The following is an 18724-nucleotide window of genomic DNA, read 5'->3' as shown; positions in this document are numbered from 1 at the left end:
CGAGAACGGAGAACCATTGGCTTCCCGACAAGGTGTTCAAAGCATCATCAATGCAAGATGTCGTATACTGGTCAGGGATGGTACGACTGTTCAAAAGCCTGTAATCAATGCACATCCTAATAGCTCAATTTTTCTTCCTCACGACAACTATTGGGGAGGCGTACGAGCTTCGGGACTTGGTTATGATACCAGCCTGCAAGAGCTCTTGTAGATGCTTTCACACATCTAGCTAACAGGCTATTTCCCAATACAATGATACACTATCCAGCTAGCTTAGCTAACTAGCTTGCTAACGAGAATATCAACACAGTTACAGTGAAGCTGGATAATAGCTTGCAGTAAATTCTTGAAGTTTACATTACAGCAACCAGTTCCACACTTATAGCTTACATATTCAATTAATATGTCATTAAACTGATAAACTACAAGACTGTTTCAATAAAATATATGTGTTATGTTTGTAAACCGTTCTTATTTTACAAGGTACAAACTAACCATCTCACTTCTTCTCTCCCCATCACGTCTCCCTTTCTCCCGATCACTTCCTGATTTTTTTACCCTGACCCTGACTGCGGATTGGCCATGCATTACAACAAGTAAGTAAAACAAAACATTTATAATAGCTTATTTATATGTCAAACATATTTCAAATAATATTTGATATTTCAAATAAAATTTCAAATAACATTGGATATTTCAACACATTTCAACAGTATTGCTATATAACTATAGCAAAATAATAAGTCTTTATTAAACCAAACTCTTATTTCAACTGGATTACACTGACAAAGAACATATCAGCGCTGACGCAGAGAGACTACCTGAAGTGACTTATTTAAAAAACTGAGAAGTTCATAAGAGCGGTAAGATGGAGAGCGTTCTTCTTTCTAAATCCAGATGATAAACAAATTATCAAGCAGAATTATGGATTCAAATTTACCAAATCCCCGCCGTCCATCCCCCAATTGAAACCCTTTGAAGATGGCATGCTTGAAATGATTAAAAACATCAAATTTAAACCACCAATTAAAACACTACAGAAGAAACTGCGCAATGATTTAAAAAAGATGAAAGAAGACAATATGCTCTTCATTGCAGCTGTAGAGTTATGGTGTGGTCACTTTAAATTACAGGTGAGTACTTATGACGTACACAAGTGGTGACCTCAGTGGTAACGTAGCACAGAAAGGTGATTGAGGCAATTCGAATGTTTAAGACTTAACCCATCTATTGTGGAGTTTATAGGCATGCTACATGGTGTCAGAAGTCGCATAATGGCTCAAGGGCTTCGTTGCACTGACCCCTTAATTTTCAATGACAGTATTGCCGATAACTGGAGGAACTTTGACAAGGAATGGAGAATTTCTTGCAACGTAGGGCTGTCCAATAAATCAAAGAAAGTGCAAGCCTACACACTCCTAAGCCACGCCGGTCCTGAGGCTGTTGAAAATTCGGAATCATTCATTTACGAAGACGGAGTAAGTCACTAAGATCCAGAGGTTCTACTAGAAAAGTTTGCTGAATTCTGCTTGCCTGCAAAAAAAACATCATTATGGACAGGCATGCTTTCAACACCGCTAGTCAAAAGCCTGGTGAGTCAGCTCAAGCTTACATCTCCACTTTGAAAATACTGGCTAAGAAATGTGATTTTGGCGTGCTCTGCGACGAATTGATTAGGGATCGCATTGTGTGAGGCATAGAAAGTGGCTTTGTCCACAAGCAGCTACTCCATGAAAAGAATCTCACCCTGGATTGGCGGTAAGTACCTGTATGCTCCATGAACAGTCAGGAAAGAGGTCCAAGGAGTTAAAGAAAGAAGCGGATGTGTGCGCTACTCAGAAAACTCGCTGTGGCAACTGCAATGGACAACACGCTCCTGACCGTAGTAAATGTTATGCATTTAATAAACAACGCAATAATTGTGGCAAACTCAATCATTTTGCTAAATGCTGCAGATCCACATCAGCATGGCCCATAGCTGGCGCCAAAGCTCCCAGTCAACACATAAAAAGACAGCCAGATAGAGTGAATGAACTGACCACACAACCAGACAGTGCTTTGGATGATACTTTTTATTTTGACCCGGTTGATTCACCCACTCAGAAAGGAGAAATCTTCACAACGCTGAAACTGAAAAGTGGAAAGGGGCAACTGAAGGTAAAAGTGGACACTGGTGCCAAATGCAATGTGATGTCCAAACGCATGTTGCATGCAGTTGACTGCACAATCCCTTTGAATGCAGATGAAAGAGTCAATCTTGTGGCCTATGGGGGTGAGACAATTAACACAGAGGGCACAGCAATACTACACTGTCTGCAGGGGCAGTTCAAATTTCATGTGGTCAACAGGGATGTGAGACCATTGCTAGGACTACAAGACAGTGTTGCCATGGGACTCATACACCTTGGACCTGACATCCACAACCTACAACAAGAAGCACCTGAGGTATGGGAATACAAAGACCTGTTTAATAGCAACACTATAGGTAAATTGCCAGTCATATAGGCTAGACAACACTATTGTTTCTACAGTGTGTGTACCTTGCAAGGTTCCATGAAAGAAAAGGTTCAAGCAGAGCTTGATCGAATGACTGCACTTCGTGTCATAGTGCCAGAAAATGAAGCCGCAGAATGGGTGTCCACCATGGTGGCAGCCAAGAAATAAGATGGAACTGTGAGAATTTGCATCGACCCAGTGCACCTGAACAAGGCCCTTCTCAGACCACGTCACCCCCTGAAATCTATCGAACAAATTATTGCAGACATGCCTAATGCTAAAGTTTTCAGTATTCTGAATGCCAAATGCGGTTTTCGGCAGATCCCTCTTGATGAAGCTTCCTCAAAGCTTACAACTTTTATGTCACCCTATGGTCGCTATAGGTTCCTGAGAATGCCATATGACATCTGCATAGGCAGCGAGGTTTTCCAACATGTGATGGAGCAACTTTTGGCTGGACAACCCTGTGAGATTGTAGTAGACGATATTTTAATCTGGGGACGTACAATGCAAGAACATGATGATCGTCTGAGATGGGTATTGAACAGAATTCAGACCATCAACTTGAAGCTCAAGCCCAACAAATGCAAATTCAGAGTCCCCTGTGTTCACTATGTTGGCCACCGGCTAACTGCTGATGGTGTCAAGGCAGACCCTGAAAAAATTAAAGCAGGGAGCGACATGGCAAAACCGCACAACAAAAAAAAAAAGCCCTGCAGCAATTCTTAGGTATGACAAACTAGCTCTCAAAGTTTATCCCTCAATACAGGGAAATTACTGGTCCCCTGAGACAACTGATACACCAAGACATAGAATGGACTTGGCATGAAGCCCACGATGCGGCATTCAACAAGCTGAAACAAGCAGTGACAAACCCACTAGTTCTACAGTTCTTTGACATATTGAAGCCAGTGGTCATATCAGCTGATGCATCACAACATGGTCTGGGTGCGGTGTGTCTCCAGCAAGGGAGGCCTATGGCATTCGCATCACGTGCCCTCACTCCCACTGAGTCAAGGTTTGCACAGATTGAAAAAGAAACGTTGGCTCTCATCTTTGCAACCAAGAAGTTCCATGATTTCATCTATGGACATCCTGTCACAGTTGAAACCGACCACCAGCCTTTAATAACAATTCTGAGAAAACCACTTCACACCGCGTCGCCTCGCCTGCAGGGCATGATGTTGAAATTACATTGCTATAACCTGGATGTGATTTATAAACGCGGTAAGGAACTTTTTGAAGCTGATGCTTTATCACATGCACACCTACCGATGACTGAGCCTGCACTTACTGATGACCTGCTGGACGTCATGACAGTCCAAGTGCTCTCCTCACGTCGCACAGATGAACTAAGAAATGCTTTGGAGAGGGATGTAATGTGTCAACAGCTCTCTGTCGTTATCCTGCACGGCTGGCCTAACACCTCAAAAGAACTACCCCACGCTCTGCATCCCTTCTTCTCAGTGAAGGAAGAGTTGACTGTCAAAGATGGATTTCTGCTCCATGGACAAAGACTAATAATACTCCCTGCACTGCAAAAGTTCTATGTTGGACAGCTGCACCAAGGCCGTCCCGGTATCGACGCCACCAAATGCAGAGCTCGGAAGACCATGTATTGGCCCTCAATGTACACAGAAATTGAGAGGAAGGTGTCTCGCTGTGCGGCCTGCAATGCTCTCACACCTCACCACAAAAAGGAACCACTGCAGCAGATATACTCGAATGGCATGCCAAAATGCATTTAGTGGTTGTGGACTCTTACTCGGGGTGGGGGGAGCTGGACTACCTCCCTGCTATGAAAAGCACCACAATCATCACAAAGCTTTAGCGACACTTCTTAGCACATGGTGTTCCTCATACCCTCGTGACTGACAATGGGACCCAATTCACTGGTAAGGACTTCTCAGACTTTGAACAGACGTGGGACTTCAGACACATGGACACATGCGGGGTAGTCCTCATTTCCCGCAATCAAATGGCCTTGCTGAGCATGCTGTATGATCCGCTAAGCACCCCCTGGAAAAGTGCTACTGTGATGGCATGGACATCCAAGCTGCTCTCCTCCACGCTCGCAACACTCCCCGTGATGGACTCCCCTCTCCCACTCAGTGCCTTCTGTCCAGGCAGACCAGAACATTCATACCAGTGACTAAAGCCATGCTCCAGCCGGCCGTCCATACTAATGTGAAAGCCACTATCACAAAAAAAGAGGACGAGGGGGAAAGCATATCATGACCGCGATGCCCGATGCCTCCCTGCATTATGTCCAGGTCAAACCGTCAGGGTGCAGACTGCACGTGGTTTTGACAGGTTAGCAAGAGTAGAGGGCCCAGCCCCTCAGCCTAACAGCTACATAATAACATCCCAAGGAACCAACTACATCAGGAATCGGTGACACCTTCTCTGAGTTGATGAACCCCCACCAGCCATCTCTGAGGACGATCTGCCACAAATTCCCAGTTCAGCAGCACCTGATACAGAAGCTGTCCGTGCTGATGCTGCACCACTCACACCGTCAATTGCCACACCAGAAATCCCCGCAAGTGATTCAGGTGGTAGACAACCTGTGGTGACTAGCTCAGAAATCACCTCAAGTGATTCAGGTGGTAGACCTGAACACCTAATCCAATTGGTCCAGAACGCATCCGCCCGACTTTTAACTTGCACCAAATCCTGGCACCACATCACCCCAGTCCTAAAAGACCTCCACTGGCTACCCATCTCACACCGGATCAATTAAAAAAATCCTGGTTCTTATTTATAAAGCCCTTCACAAACTGGCTCCCCCATACCTCACCGATCTCCTCTCCCCTTACCAACCCTCTCGGTCCCTCAGATCCACCTCAGCCTCCCTTCTCTCTACCCTCAGGTCCAACCTCCACGGCTTTGGTGACCGAGCCTTCTCCAGAGCAGCTCCCAGGCTCTGGAACCCATTAGAGAACTCATTAGAGACTCAGAATCCCTCCTACTCTTCCGATCCCGTCTCAAGACACACTTTTTCACCATTGCCTTCTCGTGCCCCTGTCCGCTCATACACCCCTGGTCTGGGGCAGGCTGGGGACTTAGCGCTTGACGTGCATCTGTGATTTATGCGATTTATGATGTTTGTTTTTCTTTCCCTTTATATCTGTCCAAGTGGGAGAGTACTGCTGGCGTCGTCTGTAGCTGCCACTTCTCCCTCTCGTAGCCCCCCTTCCCATCCACCCCTGTATGTCTGTGTTACGTTCATCTGTCGTCTTGTTTCACTCCATTTATTGTAAAGCAACTTTGAGTACTAGAAAAGCGCTATATAAGATTGATTTATTATTATTATTAGACAACCTGTGGTGACTCGCTCAGGAAGTCAGCCACCCCAACCAGCGTTATCGGGATTACATCACCACTTAACCCCAGTGACTGATAAAACTAATGTGTGCACTCTGAGAAATATTGTTCTTCCAGTGATTGATTACTGAGTTTCCTTTTAGTTATTCTGTACCTTATTAGTTACAAATGCCATCTCATCTTTTTCTAGTGGGTGAGTTTGTCAGGTTCCTGTTATTCGCTGTACCCCACTCATTCTATTATGTTCAGGGATCTGTGCCACTCAAGTTACGCAACATAGCTGTTGTTTGTGTTGCTGTAATGTATCTTGTGTTACATCTAGAAGAGGGAGAATGTAGAATTATGGTGGTCACTTTAAATTACAGGCGAGTACTTATGATGTACACAAGTGGCGACCTCAGTGGTAACGTAGCACTGAAGGGTGATTGAGGCAGTTCGAATGTGTAAGACTTAACCAGTCTACTGTGGAGTTTATAGGCACGTTACAGCAACCGATAAAACTACTAACTTTTACAAATTAAAACCCAAGCAATACAGCGATCTGCTCGAAAATAACATCAAAAAATTTTTACAAGAGGGCCACAAAGATTGCTGAAAGAGAGGTTATGATGAAGGACAAAAACATCGCATCGGACCTAAAGTTAGACAACCTCATTGATGTCACTGCCCGAAACCAAGCCTTCATCACCCTGAAGGATCACAAACAGAACTTTTTAAACAAGCCAACATGCAGACTGATCAACCCCACCAAACCGGAAATCAGAAAAATAAGTAAAAATAACGTCAAAAACATGAATGATAAAATCTTGAAAAACGTCCCCTTAAACTAATGGAAAAACACAGACCAAATATTAGAATGGTTTAAGAACATAGATGACAAGAAGAACTGCACATCTATATGTTCCGATATCTGCGAGTTCTACCCCTCCATAAGCAAACAGTTACTATCCAAAGCCATCGATTTTGCCGCAAAACACAAAGAGACATTATATACCAGACGAAGGGATCAATTTTGCACCACTATGGAAACCCATGGCAGAAAAAAAAGGTAATGTCAAATTTGATGTACCCATGGGCAGCTAGACGGGGCGGAAACTTGTGAACTAATTGGCATATATTCTTTATCTCAACTGTCATATATTGGTTACTTGTTTGACACCTGTCAGTACCCGTAGTGAGGATGTCATGAAAAGACACATTATATGGTGGGAGTACTTCTGATAAAGACAACAAAGAGTTGAATAGGAGGGTTTCCGTGCAACGTCACCACAGAGATGAGTGCGCAACTAGGGGGCAGAAAGCAGCTACAGCGCAGAGATTTTAACCAAGACACAGCTCAGATACAGCAGAGATGGCACGCAACTGTGCAATAAACTGCACAAACCGCCAAAACGATGGGTGGAAAATGTTCAACATTTGGAATGTTGAACATTTTCACTGTTCAACATTTGGTACCTCAAAAGATTATGCATCTCAATCTTTTGAGAGCTACCAAATGTTGAACATTTTCATTGTTGAACCGCTTTGGTAGCTCTCAAAAGATTATCCATCTCATAATCTTTTGAAAGCTACCAATGCAGTTTTGCCCCCTGGCTGCGCACGCACCCAATAATGTTTGTAAACAGGAAACCCATCTATACGTCTGTGTCACAAGTATGATTTAATTCGCTATGTCAATTGGTCTAATTGAATGTATTAAGACAGACAGACACAACACTGGTAACGAGGATAACGACCGTGCTTGTTTAGTTAGATAGATATTCATGTTTAGGTAGGTAGGATGGAGAAAACAGGCATTCAGAATTTTTGCCCGTTTTGCCAAGCGTTGGGTTCAAGATGGATGAGGTGGCTAAAGACTTTCGAGCTTTAAGCCGACGGCAAGGGACTCAATACTGAGGATGACTAGATGCTACAAGACAGCGGAGAAGAGCTCTACTGTTACATTTAGCCGGACCAGATGTACAAGACATATTCTCGACGTTACCAAACACAGGTCAGCCAGCGGACTATGCGAGGGCAGTTCGCACTTTAAATTTCTGCTTCGTACCCCAAATCAACACAGCATATGCCAGAAACTGCTAGAAGGGCTAGGCCTAACACTCACCCGCACGCTACAAATAGCCTCACTGTGTGAAAATGTCGAGGAGCAGATGTCAGCCATGTCATGCACGGAGAAGGCGGAGATAGAGACTGTTCGTCACATTACACAAAATGGAGGGGAATGGGTGAAAAGCGCGGCAAGGAAACCAAGGGGAAATGGAGATAATGACAAAAGGAAATGTTACAGATGTGGACACCCTGACCACACGGGCAAGGATCCAAAATGCCCAGCGCAAGTACAAACATGTCATACACTACCGTTCAAAAGTTTGGGATCACCCAAACAATTTTGTGTTTTCCATGAAAAGTCACACTTATTCACCACCATATGTTGTGAAATGAATAGAAAATAGAGTCAAGACATTGACAAGGTTAGAAATAATGATTTGTATTTGAAATAAGATTTTTTTTACATCAAACTTTGCTTTCATCAAAGAATCCTCCATTTGCAGCAATTACAGCATTGCAGACCTTTGGCATTCTAGCTGTTAATTTGTTGAGGTAATCTGGAGAAATTGCACCCCATGCTTCCAGAAGCAGCTCCCACAAGTTGGATTGGTTGGATGGGCACTTCTTTGAGCAGATTGAGTTTCTGGAGCATCACATTTGTGGGGTCAATTAAACGCTCAAAATGGCCAGAAAAAGAGAACTTTCATCTGAAACTCGACAGTCTATTCTTGTTCTTAGAAATGAAGGCTATTCCATGCGAGAAATTGCTAAGAAATTGAAGATTTCCTACACCGGTGTGTACTACTCCCTTCAGAGGACAGCACAAACAGGCTCTAACCAGAGTAGAAAAAGAAGTGGGAGGCCGCGTTGCACAACTGAGCAAGAAGATAAGTACATTAGAGTCTCTAGTTTGAGAAACAGACGCCTCACAGGTCCCCAACTGGCATCTTCATTAAATATTACCTGTTAGAGCCTGTTTGGGCTGTCCTCTGAAGGGAGTAGTACACACCGGTGTAGGAAATCTTCAATTTCTTAGCAATTTCTCGCATGGAATAGCCTTCATTTCTAAGAACAAGAATAGACTGTCGAGTTTCAGATGAAAGTTCTCTTTTTCTGGCCATTTTGAGCGTTTAATTGACCCCACAAATGTGATGCTCCAGAAACTCAATCTGCTCAAAGAAGTGCCCATCCAACCAATCCAACTTGTGGGAGCTGCTTCTGGAAGCGTGGGGTGCAATTTCTCCAGATTACCTCAACAAATTAACAGCTAGAATGCCAAAGGTCTGCAATGCTGTAATTGCTGCAAATGGAGGATTCTTTAACGAAAGCAAAGTTTGATGTAAAAAAAATCTTATTTCAAATAAAAATCATTATTTCTAACCTTGTCAATGTCTTGACTCTATTTTCTATTCATTTCACAACATATGGTGGTGAATAAGTGTGACTTTTCATGGAAAACACGAAATTGTTTGGGTGATCCCAAACTTTTGAACGGTAGTGTAAGTGCAGTGGGAAGGATCATTTCTCAAAAGTGTGTCGTACAAAGGGTAGGCCTATAAAGAAACACAGTATGAACAATGTAGAGGCAAAAAATGACTTTGCATGTGTGATTAATGGGAATGAAATGACTGGGAGACTTAACCTTTTGGGGGAGTAAATCTGAAAAAGGTGATTCACTCTGGTGCAACCAGTAATGTTATTGATGAAAAGACATGGGGATGGTTAAAGTTAGAACGCATTAAGTGTCATTCAAATATCCCTAAGACAGCGAAACAGTTATTTTCCTATGCGTCTAGCCAACCTCAGTTAAATGTGCCTTTACATGTAAGATTACAATACGTAGCAAAACTGAGCAGACAGAGTTCATTGTGGTTAAGGGCAATGGGGAGCCACTACTAGGGAGGGAGACAACCATGAAACTTGGAGTTTTAAAAATAGGCGCAGATGTCTCAGCTGTGGTAGACACAAGATAGACATATTCCAGGGAGTAGGACGGCTGAACACTAAACAGATAAACCTGTACATAGACCCGAGGGTAAAACCTGCGGCCCAGCTGCTGAGGCGTATACCGTTCAACCTAAGGGGGCAGTAGAAGCCAAAATAAAACAATTATAGGACATGGACATTATTGAACCGGTAACTGGCCCCACCCCATGGGTAAAAAAACCTGTGGTTATTATGCCAAAATCAGACCATGATGTAAGGTTATGTCTAGACATGAGACGTGCAAACCAGGCCATAGTGAGAGACCTATATCCAATCCCCACTGTGGACGAGATACTTCAAGGGATGAATGGCTCAACAGTGTTTCATATACGGTGCTATCAACAGCTTGAACTGACCCCTGAGTCAAGAGAAATCACCACCTTTGCAGTGCATAACAGTGTGTACAGATACAAAAGACTAATATTTGGGGTTTCTTCAGCTAGCTAACAGTACCAACATGTAATAGCTAATGCCTTGGCTGGAATTGAAGGTGTTGAAAACATCTCAGATGATATCATCGTGCACGCAGCCGACCGGGAAACACACAACAGATGCCTGCATACTGTCATGACCAGACTGATGGAAAGGGGACTGACGCTGAACCCGGAAAAGTGTCAATTCAATGTGGGCAGGTTAATATTCATGAGAATTTTGTTGTCTGAAAAGGGCATCAGACTAACGGTAGAGAGGGTGCGAGCGGTGGCAGATGCTCGAGAACCAGAGAATGCCACAGAGGTGAGGAGTTTCTAAGGACTTGTGGGGTATAGTAGCAGATTCATCCCACAATCTGCAACATTATCAGAGCCACTGCATCGCTTAACAAGAAAGGACACACCATTCGTATTTGGATCGCAACAGAGAAGATCATTCAAGGTGCTTAAGGAGGAGCTGGCTAGAGCTGGCACCTTAGCATATTTTGACAAGGATGCACCAACTAAAGTTATGCCAGTGCGATAGGTTTAGGTGCAGTACTGGTTCAGAAGCAACAGCGACAGGAAGTGCCAATATGCTATGTGAGTCATAGTTTAACTGACTGTGAGAAGAAATACGCTCAGACAGAGGGAGAGGCCCTAGCTCTTGTATGGGCTTGTGAGAGTCTACACCCCTATGTGTATGGCCAAAGGTTTGATTTGTTAACTGACCATAAGCCATTAGAAGTAATATACGAGCCCCAATCCAAACTCTGTGCCCGCATAGAGAGGTGGGTACTTAGGCTACAGCCATACAATTTTAAAGTGGTACACATCCCAGGCAAACAAAACATTGCCAACCCATTGTCACAACTGCTGGGAAAGACAGTAAAGCAAGAGACACGCCCATGGCTCAGTTGATTACGTGAGATTTGTAGCCATAAATGCCACCCCCAAATCACTCACTACTAGAGAGGTGGAAGAGGCCTCTGCAACCAATCCAGAACTAATTGAAGTATGGAAGACAATCACAACAGGACATTTTGGAAACTGTAAAACCTATGCAGCAATTGTGAATGAGCTGTACGTAGTGGGGTACCTAGTTCTTCATGGAACACGCGCTACCCACAACTTTGCATGCAAGAGCCCTGGAGTTAGCACATAAGGGACATCTGGGGATTGTTGGGACTAAGCAACATCTCAGGACCAAGGTGTGGTGGCCTGGCATGGACAGGGCATCTGAAAAATACTGTAAAAGTTGCCACGGCTGTCAGATAGAGGCCAGACCCAACCCACCTGAACCATTACAACTGACACCATTACCGGACGGCCCTTGGCACGACTTGGCCATAGACTTACTTGGACCCCTGCCATCCAATCACTGATTTCTTGTAGTAGTTGATTATTACAGTCACTACTATGAGATTGACATCATGATTTCCACGACAACAGAGTCTATCTTTAGCCGCCATGGTCTGCCTATCTCCTGTAAAAGCGACAACGGCCCCCAGTTCAAATCAGAGTTATTCAGAGACTTCTGTTTGAACAACGGGATTAAACACCTGAAAACAACAACAAAATGGGCTCAGGCTAACGGAGAAATCGCGCGACAAAAATCATCCTTGATGAAGAGGATCAGGATTGCTCAATCAGAAGGACTCAATTGGAAACGTGAGCTTAGAATGTATGTGACCGTGTACATGAGCATTGACCATGCCACAACAGGGAAAAGCCCAGCTGAGTTGCTCTTTAAACGCAAAATGAGAGGAAAGCTGCCAGAGATCACGGAGTCACACGCAGACTTGGAAGTGCGTGACCGGGACACGGAAGAGAAGGTCAAGTCCAAACTGTACGCAGATGAACGGCAAAGAGCTCAGTATTCAGAAATGGACATAAGCGATACAGTTCTAGTACGTCAGGAAAAAGTGGACAAGTTCACTCCCGCTTTCAATGCGACACCACACAAAGTCATAAATAAGACAGGGAATTAAGTAGTTGTAGAATCTCCAAAGGGACTACGCTACTTTAGAAACACTACCTTTGTTAAAAGATACCGAACCAATGGACCAACAGCCACTCTGTGAGCAGGAGGAGACAAAGGGAAGAGAGGACTGTAAAGTGGACTTTGATACACGCACCACTGTGACACAAACAGTACCCACTGACACTAACACGCCAGACATGACCAAGACAACCAGACCTCAAAGGGTTAAAAGTCCACCCGATAAAATGTCTGATTACATCACAGCCTAATATGTGCATAAACTGTATGGGTGATGTTGATGGGTAGACAATAAATAGTTGATGTTAAAACATGTTTAAGGACTAGTTGGGGCGGAAAGACACGTTGACAACTGCTTTGTGAATTGTAAGTTTATTTCCAAGTAAAAGGGGGATGTCGTGTATTGGTTAGAAGTTTGACACCTGTCAGTACCCGTAGTGAGGACGTCATGAAAAGACGCATTGTATGCCAGGAGATCTGATACAGAGAGCAAAGAGTTGAATACGTCTGTGTCACAAGTATGATTTAATTCGCTATGTCTATCGGTCTAATTGAATGTATTAAGACAGACAGACATAACATCAACTACAAGACTTAGACATCAATGTCGGTCTCTATAGGGACGATGGGCTGGCAATTTGTAACAAAACACCAAGAGAGGTCGAGCAAAAATAAATAAATAAATAAATAAATAGCGTTTTTTTTTCCCCGAAACCGTCAATGGTGTGGAGTGCTCAACTAATGAGGAGCGGAATATCATCACGGATACAGCAAAAGATTTTAATGCATAGCAGTACAGGCCTGTTTCGTGCATCTCGCACTCATCAGCTGCTAATGTTTTTTGACAAAGAATCTTACCGTTACGTTGCCTAGCGTCACACCCCTAATTTCGGTTGGACAGCGACCAATCACATGGGGAAACATTCAAATTATAACAGCCAATGTGGTAGATACTTATGATGCACAGCAACGAGTGGAGGGGTAGAAAACATTACAACCGATGGGAGTGGGGTTTGTTTTGAAGCGCATTTAGGGGCCAGGGCACTGCTGAAATGGTTGAAATGAATTTAGGGGCCAGGGCACTGTTAAAATGGCATACATTAAAAATATTAAAAATATAACAAGGTAACTTATGTGAATTATATATTGGGGTGGTGTTGGGGCACAGTTGGGAGGACAGGTAGTTAAAAAAAAAAACAACATATCTAAAATAGCATATTAAAAAAACCTAATAAATGTCATATGTGTATCATCTAATTGGAGGGGGGGGGATAATAAAGACTTTTTACTTACAGTTACAAAGGAGATATTTTTTTCAGTGTCTACAACTGGTGGCTAATTCATTTCTATTATTCAAGGTGGACATATCAGGTCTGCAAATAATAAAATACTTTTCTGCCAAGCAGAGGTTACATCTTTTAACCCTAACTGAATGTGCACTACTCTTTGCAAGGATTTTCCATGAGACGGAATAACTGATATTCTTGTCTACCAATGACCACATGTGGTGGCTTAAGGCCGTTGCATTTATTCGCATGCTCATTTCTGAAGCTACTCAAATGGGCATTAAACCTCATTTTAAAAGGGCCCTCTGTTAATCCCACGTAAGTGTCTACATTGTAGTTATCTTTTCTTATCACCGATGCCTGTTAGATGACTCCCTCTATCTGGCATTTTCCTTCTAGAGGGCACGATGTCTTAACACGGCATTTGCAGTTGGAGGTGCTTGGTTGCAGTGAGGGGGTCTGTGCCTTGGCCATGAATTTGTGTGTAGCACAGTGACAGAAGCCGGAATAACAGATTTCCTACATTTGATTTTTGGAATGATCTAGAAAAGAAAAACACAAAGTCTACGACCATCTCACATCACATAAAGCTTCAGGAATGAGGAAACGGGTGGCACAACTAAATCAAAATTGGCTAGATTTCTCTTTTCCATTGGAAATTAATATGTGATGGCACACATAATTTGGTGTACAGCCGGTTTGACAGCACAGGGACACAGAGCACAGGTACACACAGCACAGGTTAACACATCATCATCATTATCATCATCATCGGCGGTCACTCGAAGCAATATGACTGTCCTCTGTGTTGGGTTCTCTACTTGTGGGTCTTCAAATGGTAGTAGAGGCCGATCCGAGATCCACATACTTTGGTGCAGTGTGGACAGGGGAAAGTGCTGGTGGTTGAGGATTTTTCTCTCTCTCCTTGTGGTGCTGTCGCTTTTTCTCTGTGGCACAGTGGAGTTCCCCTCCTTCAGTTGTCCTTCATCTGCCTGTCAGGTTTCAGAAAGGGCAGCTATGTCAATCTGGCATCTATTCAGTTCTCTAGTAAAGATTGCAGTTCTCCTCTCTGGTCCATCACTGCTTGAAAGATCCATCAGTGTGCGCACATTCCAGGCTCCAAAGTTCATGTTTCTATGTTTCTGACCATATATGGTGATCCCTGTGGATGCGGTAATCCAGTCCGGTGGTTTGAGGCAATTTATGTTTAGGGCACCTTTTCTAAGCCCTTCCCCAGGTGGGGTGAGCAGAGTGGATCCTAAAGAGGACTGCTGCGTCATGGGTGCAGCTACCGAAATGCTTTCTACCTCGTTCCAAGAGCAAGGCGACTGAATCTAGCACCCACCACCTGATGTGCAGCTCATGACTAGGGGCTTCCAAATCTCACAATCCTGCCCCTGTCGCCACTTGCTGGTCACCATAGGACTTAATCCGTACCTTTATGGATGATGCCTGTGGAGATGAACTGTACTATATCTGCATCATTGTCTGTGTCATTCCCATCAACCAGTTTTGATGTTTTCTGGACTTGCACCCAAGGGTGGTTTTGCAGGTGTCGAGGATGGTGTATTTATGGATGATGCCTGTGCATGACTTTGTTTAATGTGGGAAGACTGGTGCACAGGCAGCCACCACACGGTCCTTAAAAGATCTGGGTCAGGATCCAGTGGCATGTAGTACAAGACGACTGGGGGCCCATTTCTGCTGCAGCCTTCATCCGACTTCCCAGCCGTTGTGAGGCTTCCCTAAAGGCAGCCATCATCCTCCGCCCATTCCACCGTTGAGGTTTTGGTTGGTTTGCTCTTTGTCAGGGACCTCCCCCTTGACCTTACCGCCATGGGTGACCCTACCAGAGCTACAAACGGCATTGTTCTTGGGATCTCAGGACCCTACGAGCTTCTCCACCATGACAAGGTGACAATCCTCGGAGAAGACAGGTACACACAGCACAGCTTAACACATCATCATTATCATCATCATCGGCGGTCACTCTAAGTGAGTATGACTGTCCTCTCCATTGGGTTGTCTACCTGTGGGTCTTCAGATGGCTGTAGAGGCTGATCCGCACATACTATGTTGGTGCAGTTTGGACAAGGGAAAGCGGTGGTGGTTGAGCCTTTTCCTCTTTCTCTTTGCGATGCTGTTGCTTTTTTTCTGCAGCACAGTGGAGTTCCATTTTATGACATGCAGCTCCTTCCTGCACGGATTTCTTCCAGCAGCGCCTATCCAGCGCAGTGTGTTCCCAGTTGCTCGATGGGATGTTGAATTTCTTCACAATGGTCTTGATATTGTCCTTAAAAAACGTTTCGTTTGCATGCTGGGGGCTTGCTGACCTGTACTCCAGCTGGGAGTAAAAGATTTGGGATTTGTTTGAGGAGACGTGTTTGCAGAGACGGGTTAACACAACACAGGTACACCACTCAGTGCAGTCACACACAGCACAGGTAGACAATGTACAGATACACACAGGATTGCACTACATCTTCCAATAACTCGACTCCCCAAATACAATCCAGCAGCTAGCCATGCAGTCTGCATTTACAAACATTTGTGAAAGAATGGGTCGTTCTGAAGAGCTCAGTGAAATTCAAGCATGATACTGTCATAGGATGCCACCTTTGCAATAAGTCAGTTTGTGAAATTTCTTCCCTGCTAGATATTCCACGGTCAACTGTTTAAGTGGCATTATTGAAAAGTGGAAGCGTTTAGGAACAACAGCAACTAAGCCACGAAGTGGCAGACCACGTAAAGTCACACAGCGGGGTCACGGAGTGCTGAGGTGCATAGTGCGTAAACGTCGCCAACGCTCTGTTGACTCAATAACTGCAGAGTTCCAAACTTACTCTGCATTAACATCAGCACAAAAACTGTGTGCCAGAGCTTCATGGAATGGGTTTCCATGGCCGAGCAGCCGCATGCAAGCCTTACATCGCCAAGCACAATGCCAAGCATAGGAGGGAGTGGTGTAAAACGCGCTGCCACTGGACTCTGGAGCAGTGGAAATGTGCTCTGTGTCGTGACGAATCATGCTTTTCTGTCTGGCAGTCTGACGGACGAGTCTGGGTTTGGCGGCTCCCAGGAGAACGTTACCTGCCTGACTGCACTGTGCTAACTGTACAGTTTGGTGGAGGAGGGATAATGGTGTGGGGTTGTTTTTCAGGGATTGGGTTAGGCCCCTTAGTTCCAGTGAAGAAAATTCTTAATGCTTCAGCATACCAAGACATTTTGGACAATTCTATGCTTCCAACTTTGTGGGAACAGTTTGGGGAGGGCCCTTTTCTTTTCCAGCATGACTGTGCCCCAGTGCACAAAGCAAGGTCCATTAAGACATGGTTGAGTGAGTTTGATGTGGAAGAACTTGACTGGCCCGCACAGAGCCCTGACTTCAACCCCATCGAACACCTTTGGGATGAACTAGGACAGAGATTGCGAACCAGGTGTTCTCATCCAACATCAATGCCTGACCTCACAAATACTCTTCTGGATTAATGGGCAAAAAATTCCCACAGACACACTTCAAAATCATGTGGAAAGCCTTCCCAGAAGAGTGGAAGCTGTTATAGCTGCAAATGGGGGGATCAACTCCATATTGATGCCTATGGATTTAGAATGGGATGTCAGAAAAGCTCCTGTATGTCTAACTGCCAGGTGTCCCAATACTTTTGTCCGTATAGTGTATATACAGTACAGTATAGGTATACAGCACAGGTACACACAGCACCAGTACACACAGTATAGGTGAAAACAGTACAGGTACACACAACATAGGTACACTCAGTACAGGTATATACAGTACAGTACAGGTATACTGTACAGGTATATACAGCCAGGAACAGATGCTAACCTGTGCCATCCGGTGTGGCGCGTACGAAGGTAGGGAGCATCTTAACAGGTGAGCGGAGGTGGGTGTATTTCCCCAAACCTCGGATCATGTCCCACCTCAGCTTGGAAGAAACCCCAAGTAAGACCTTCTTCGACAGACAGAACGGCTGCAAAAACTTATTCACCTGGAGAGACAGAGAGAAAGAGAAAAACATCGTGTGGGATACCTGCACATTGAGATTTACAAAAACATCCTCAGAATCAACAGAAACACCACAAGTCTTATTTACTCACTTACCTGAAGCCACATTAACCCCAACTCCCACGACTACAAATCCCTGTGTTGACATTCTTATGCACTGCACATGAGCATGTTAATAAAGCCTCATGGACCAAAGAGACCGGCAAAGAGAGAGAAAGCAGACGGCACACTGTGGAATGCCTATAGAAATTTGATATTAATTTTAATCATTGTAATGTAACACAGGGTTGGACATTATGTCTATAGAATACAATGTACAATTAACACAACTGTCTTTTGTGTGCTGCTTTCCAGATGAAACCAGACAGATCAGACTTGGCCATGTGGGAAGGACAGACATCCACAAGATGGCGATGTTGCTCGCCATAAACACGAGGACCGCGTTCTTGCAGATGTCACAACGTTGATTCCCATCAGCCCCTCAACCCTGATCTCCCCTTCCTCCTCCCTTCTTTCTTCTCTCCTCAGTCTCTACTCTTACACCTCATTTAAAGTGGCAGAAACACGCCCTGTCTGACTGTCTCTTACAGTAAGCAAAACAATCACAACTGTGTGCGCGCGTGTGTGTGCGCGCGCGTGTGTGTGTGCTTTCTCGCTCTCTCTCTCTCTCTTGGTTACTAAATGGAGGAAGATGGTTTGACTGCCTCCATCAGAAAAAAAAAGCTGGACAGGAAGAGGAGTGGTGGGACTTTTTTGTCCTACAGTCCAGGAACACACTAATGACCCTGTGGAGATGTCACTGCCACAATGCAAAGACTCTGCCGCTTTGGTTTCCCGATTCCCTCTGACTGAAACACACAAAGCACTTAGTGTACTTTATCAAAGGTTTATACAAAGGCCAAATAAAATGCATCTTCTCAGAGATGTCTAATAAGATAATAAGATAACCCTTATTTATCCCCACAGGACAATTCAGGATCCATTTAGAATTTAGAAGACCAAACATCACAAGCACAAAGGTTTTCCATCCAACCAGTCTGGATGGAAAACCATCAGTATTAGTATGCAAGAGGAACCTGGGTCGAACCGGTCCTGGTCTCAGCAACTTCCCTGGTGACCAGAGAAACTTTCCGTTTTCTATGTC

At 44.3% G+C, this 18724-nt stretch overlaps 1 protein-coding gene across 1 annotated transcript in view; it reads right to left on the bottom strand.

The window, feature by feature from the left end:
* Nucleotides 1–18724, bottom strand: part of LOC130116809 (hexokinase-2-like) — a 107711-nt gene that overhangs the window by 60757 nt on the left and 28230 nt on the right. Inside the window, exon 3 of the mRNA XM_056284869.1 lies at nt 17401–17563. Coding sequence (XP_056140844.1) covers nt 17401–17563 — 163 coding nt within the window. The remainder of the gene's footprint in view (nt 1–17400; nt 17564–18724) is intronic.

This window comes from Lampris incognitus, chromosome 8 (genome assembly GCF_029633865.1).
Source record: "Lampris incognitus isolate fLamInc1 chromosome 8, fLamInc1.hap2, whole genome shotgun sequence".
Classification (NCBI taxonomy): domain Eukaryota; kingdom Metazoa; phylum Chordata; class Actinopteri; order Lampriformes; family Lampridae; genus Lampris; species Lampris incognitus.
This window is presented reverse-complemented; position numbering and strand designations above follow the sequence as displayed.